The following is a 5,705-nucleotide window of genomic DNA, read 5'->3' as shown; positions in this document are numbered from 1 at the left end:
TCCCTCAATAATTTTTCAATTTAGAGTTCTAATTTTTAAAGTTGGAACAGATTTTAGAGGTCATTAAGTTCAATTCCATCATTTCACAAATAAGGAAACTGAAATCCTGTACCCTATTCATTATACAATGTTGCCTCATCACTGGGGTTCTCATTTTATATAGGTAGAGCAGGTAGATTTTCAGAACACTGTAAACTGCTTTGTCCACCTCCATTCCTAAAATAATAATTAATTCTCTTCTTGAAGATAAACTATCAACTAGAGTGCCATTATCATCAATTCTGATCCTACTGTAAATGAATTTATTGGACCCTCTACATAGAATAGGCTTTGTATATATAGGGAGTTTGAGTTTCTAATTACATTAAATTGAATTGATTGAAATCTTTTTTCATCCTAGCAGCTACCTGAAAGCAAAAATATAGAAAGTGCATTTGCAATAAGTTGTAACATAAAGTAATGGAAAAAATAGTACACAAGGCCAGGATTAGTATATCATAAGTAGTCACAGGATAGATAGTTTTAAGAGTTGGGGTAACTGTCAAGGACATAACTTTAAAGAATGCATTTTGTGGTTGCCTTTTGGTATGGTGATTTACCCATGCACAACATATATATACCATATTCCCATTAAAACCTCTCTATTAATAAAGAAAAGCTTAAGCAAAATCAGGAAGTATGCTTCTTCACTAAATGTGTTTCACTTTTTTCTCTGCAATTAAAATTTGTCATTTTACCTTCACTAAGTCTAGCTGCTTTTTAATTTTTTTCTCATTTATGTTGTTAGAATCATGTACACAATTCTTCTGGTGTTTTTTTCTTTGCTCTGTATTACCTCATTTGAGACTTGCCATGTCTCTAGGGTTTTTTTAATATTTCTCTTTTTTGTTGTTTTTGCTCAATCATTTAAGTTCTGAATCCTTATAACCACATTTTAGGGGTTTTCTTGGCAATGAAATTATAAGAGTTTGCCATTTCTTTCTCTACCTCATTTTACAGATGAGAAAACTAAGGTAAATAAGCTTAAATGACTTGCCCAAGGGTCATACAGCTACTGTCAGAGGCCAGATTTGAATTTACAAAGATGAGTTTTCCAGACTTCAGTCCTTGCATTTTATCCACCATGCCATCTACCTAACTATTTCTCATTTCTTACAGCTCAGTAATATTCCTTTTCATCATTCACTGAAATTTCTTCCCCACTTAATGGCCTTTTGCTATTTTCCCCTAGTTTTTGCTTCTATTAAGAGTATTGTTATAAATATTTTGTAACACATAAGACCTTTCTGTCATTAATCTCTTTGGAATATATTCAGGGATGTACTATTAATTGTTTTACTAAATAGTAAAATGTTTTAACAACCATTCTCTGAGGGAAAAAAAGTAGGATACACTTTCAAGTTTAATCTTCATTATCAACATTTTCTGCATCATTTTCTTTAGTCCAAAATTCAATAAAACAGTAAACTTAGCCCTACCTAATTTAATGAGCTTTCAAGGACTGGATTTGAGCTGGCTTTAGTACATGCCTATAACTTACCCATTAGCTTGATCAGAGAAAATGAATCATTTGGAGACTGAAAAAGTGTAAATTTGAAGAATGCTCTGCCATTCCTCTCCTTATAAAAATATGTATTTCTTCTCTTCTTTAAATTAGAGTTCTAATTATACTACATATTATGCTATTCGCAGCTCAATGTGTTTTAATCCATTAGATTCTCCCCAACCAGACAACTGCTTGAGAGAATCTATTCATAGAATGAGACGGTTGTTTTCAGTGAGGAAATTATGAAAAGCAAAGTTTCCTTGAGGGACCAGGCAGCTAGGAGAAAATATTGGGAGCCCTGAAATCCTGCAAAAATAGGAATCATGAAGAGAAAAGAAAAAAGACCCTAAAAGTAGGCTGGAAAGGTACAAAGGTACAAAGTACAATCTTTGTCTACTGATAGATCAATCTTTATTCTGGTCAGCCATATCATTCATTTTAAATTATATTTTCTTATCTACTCATTTCAGAGATTCCACAGAAGAAGAAATTGGGAACATACAGAAAGGAGGAGTATCACTGGTAAGGTAAGGATTGAAGAATTTTATTTGAATTCTAATTGAAGAATTCTATTTGAATTCTAGTTGAGAAATTCTTGGGATACTTCCCAAAATATGAAAATAGAACAAATAGAATTGGTACAAAAGAATTTTACCATAAAGTCGAAGGATTACAGCTACAAATAGAGTTGAGCTATTCAGGGGTGATAGCATTACCATATGCCTTTGTACTGTGTGCCACTTCAGCTGCTTTTTCTGTAAATGTTCTTTTTTCTTGGTGCTAGAAGCCAAAATTATAACGGAGTAATTACTGGAATAATATAAGAACAGAGAATGTTGATTAAAATTATGAACATCCAAAGTCTCATTGTGTCAGAACAGAGTTTAAGTGACAGATACTAGGCTGTAAGTGATCTCAGGTATAAGTGACCTGGCCCCCAGCAGTCCTACTACTGCAAACAAAGCTTGTTATTCGTTCATTCTGTGGTATTTGGTGGAGGGATTGCACTTAAGTCAAGTGAGAATACTATGTGGGAAGTCAGAGATTTTCCTCCCAAGATGTGCTTGGTAGCACGGTTTACCTCTGGTTCTTAATTATTTGTGCCACTTTGGAGTTGACTCTGAAACATTATTTTTGATTGCTTGTGGGGTAATTTGAAGAGTGAGATAATCTCATTCCCAATCCCCAATTCTGCTATCCTTTTACTTTCTTGACAGCCTTTTTTGCTTTTACATTGCTCTAATTTTCAAAAATATCCTTCTCCAACAATACCATCATTTATTTCAAAAATATATTTCTCCAAATATTCATCTCTTTCATTTAGATTTATTGACATATAGTTGGGCAAAATAACTTCTAATAATTGCCTTAATTTGTTCTTCATTATTTATGATTTCATGTTTTTCATTTTTGATACTGGTGATTTGGTTTTCTTCTTTCTTTTTTTAATTAAGTTAACTAATGGTTTATCTATTTTATTTATTTTTTCATAAAAACAGTTCCTTGTCTTATTTATTCGTTCAGTGATTTTCTTACTTTCAATTTTATTAGGATCTCCCTGGAATTTCAGGATTTCCAACTTAGTGTTTAATGATTTACTATCTATTTCCTACTATAACTTATGTAACTTCTCCTTTAGAAATCTAGATGCTATGCCATTTAGTGCATATATGTTTAGTATTAATATTGTTTCATTGTCTATGGTGTCTTTTATCAAGATCTAACTTCCTTCTTTATCTCTTTTGATCAAATCAATCTTACTTGTGTTTTGTCTGAGATAATTGCTACCCCAGCTTCTTTTTCCTTTAACTGAAACATAGTAGAATCTACTCCAATCCCTTGCTTTTCATCTGTTTCTCACTGTTTTAAATTTGTTTCTTGTAGACAGCATGTTGTAGGATTCTGGTTTTTAATCCACTCTGCTATCCCTTTCCATTTTATGGGTGAATTAATACCATTCACATTCACTGTGATGACTACTAATCATATGTTTCCCTCTGTCTTATTTTCCCTCTGTTTTTCCCTACTGTGCCATCATTTGTTTAAAAAAATTCTAAAGAAAGTTAAGGGGATGGGGCATTCAGTTAAATTAATTAGAATATCAATTGAATCTAATAATATTAGAATCACATCCATGGTCCCACACCTGTGCAAAGAGAAATAAAAGTATTTTCTCAACTCTTTGTAGAGGAAAAGATTGTTTATTATAATTAAATAGCATTTGGATTGGGGTAAAGGAAGTGTTCTTATCTAAATTACTGTAATCATTGTGCATATTTTATTGGTTCTATTTATGCCATTCTGAGTCTTCCCAGAATTCTCTGAATTCTTCATATTCATCATTTCATTTATATTGTATTATTTTCATATACCACAATTAGTCAAGTCTTGTATAAATATTTTGCTCTATATTCTTTGACCTCCTCGGAGTATAGGCTGAGCAATAGGATGTCTGGGTTTGTGGATATTTTGGCCATTTAAAAAAAATAATTCCAAATTATTTTCCAGAATAGTTGGGAAAATATATAGCCCCCAAATCTCTCTAACCTTAACTATCCCCCAGTTTTTTATTTTCTTTGCCAATTTTCTAGATGTGAAGTAAAGGAAACACCATTATTTTGATTTGCATTTCTCTTAATATTTGACATTTAGAACAATCTTTCTTATGGTTGTTAATGGTTTATAATTATATTTGAGTTACTTCCTTCAATATATTAGGCTCTTATTAAAGATCTTTGAGGCAAAGATTTTCATCCCTTTAGACCCCTTTCATTATACTAATTACATTGATTTTTGTCAGCACTAAAGTTCTTCTATTTTGCATAATTGAATTATCTGGTTTATTTTTATGATTTAATCTATTCTGGGTTTAGTTAAGAACTCAGTCTTTGGATTTAATCTCTTTATTTTTATGCATAGGTCAAACAAAAGTTGGAATCCAGGGATGCGAAACCATTCAAGTATTACATTATTCATTCTTCGAGGACTAACAGATGACCCACAGCTTCAGGTTATGCTTTTTGTCTTTCTGTTTCTTACCTATATGCTGAGTATAACTGGGAACTTGACCATCATCACCCTCACTTTTGTGGATCCTCACCTTAAAACTCCCATGTATTTTTTCCTCCGAAATTTTTCCTTCTTAGAATTGTCCTTTACATCTGCCTGTATTCCCAGATTTCTATACAGCATGTCCACTGGGGACAATACCATTACTTATAATGAATGTGCCACCCAAATATTTTTTGTCATCCTCTTTGGATCAACAGAATTTTTCCTCCTAGCTGCCATGTCCTATGACCGTTATGTGGCCATCTGCAAACCTCTGCACTATACAACTATCATGAACAACAAAGTCTGTAACCAGCTCCTCCTGAGTTGTTGGGTGTCTGGGCTGATGATTATCCTTCCACCACTTAGCTTAGGTCTTGAGTTAGAATTCTGTGACTCAAATGTAATTGATCATTTTGGCTGTGATGCATCACCAATGCTAGAGATCACATGCTCTGATACAGAATTTATAGAAAGGATGATTTTAGCTTTTGCTGTGTTGACACTTATCATCACTCTAGTGTTAGTAATTCTTTCCTATGGATATATTATCAGAACTATTCTGAGATTTCCCTCTGTCCAGCAAAGGAAAAAGGCCTTTTCCACTTGTTCATCTCACATGATAGTTGTCTCCATCTCATATGGCAGCTGTATCTTCATATACATCAAACCTTCTGTAAAGGAAGGGGTAGCTTTGAATAAGATAGTGTCAGTGCTCACCACTTCAGTTGCCCCTGTGATGAATCCCTTTATTTACACCCTGAGGAACAAGCAAGTCATACAAGCTTTTAAAGACTCAGTCAAAAGGATTGCATTTCTCTCAAAGCAATGACAGCCAAAAAGCTGAATAATTATCAGGGAAGGATTTATTAATCTATTTCTTTTCTCTTGCTAATCACCCTTTATATACAATATAGTCACTTTGGCCTTCTCACAATACCTTTTCTCTTACATTGGGAAAGCAAGCATGATCAGGCATATCCTCTTCCCCTCTCCACCCCTTTTAAAGCATCTACCATGCTTTCTGGTAACTGACCCACCATTCTGATCAATGCAGCTATTTGCTCTTTAAAATAAATTCAAGTTCATCTTATGATCAGTTCTTGAG

General features: G+C 33.3%; 1 protein-coding gene across 1 annotated transcript; it reads left to right on the top strand.

The window, feature by feature from the left end:
• Nucleotides 1-4,490: 4,490 nt before the first annotated feature.
• LOC123250691 (olfactory receptor 6C2-like) lies at nt 4,491-5,429 on the top strand. Its single transcript, XM_044679888.1, has one exon. The coding sequence runs from the start codon at nt 4,491-4,493 to the stop codon at nt 5,427-5,429; it is 939 nt and encodes a 312-aa protein (XP_044535823.1).
• Nucleotides 5,430-5,705: the final 276 nt, after the last annotated feature.

The sequence above is a fragment of the Gracilinanus agilis genome, chromosome 5 (genome assembly GCF_016433145.1).
Source record: "Gracilinanus agilis isolate LMUSP501 chromosome 5, AgileGrace, whole genome shotgun sequence".
In the NCBI taxonomy this organism is placed as follows: domain Eukaryota; kingdom Metazoa; phylum Chordata; class Mammalia; order Didelphimorphia; family Didelphidae; genus Gracilinanus; species Gracilinanus agilis.
The sequence above is the reverse complement of the archived record's forward strand: the minus strand, read 5'-3'. Positions and strand labels throughout refer to the sequence as shown.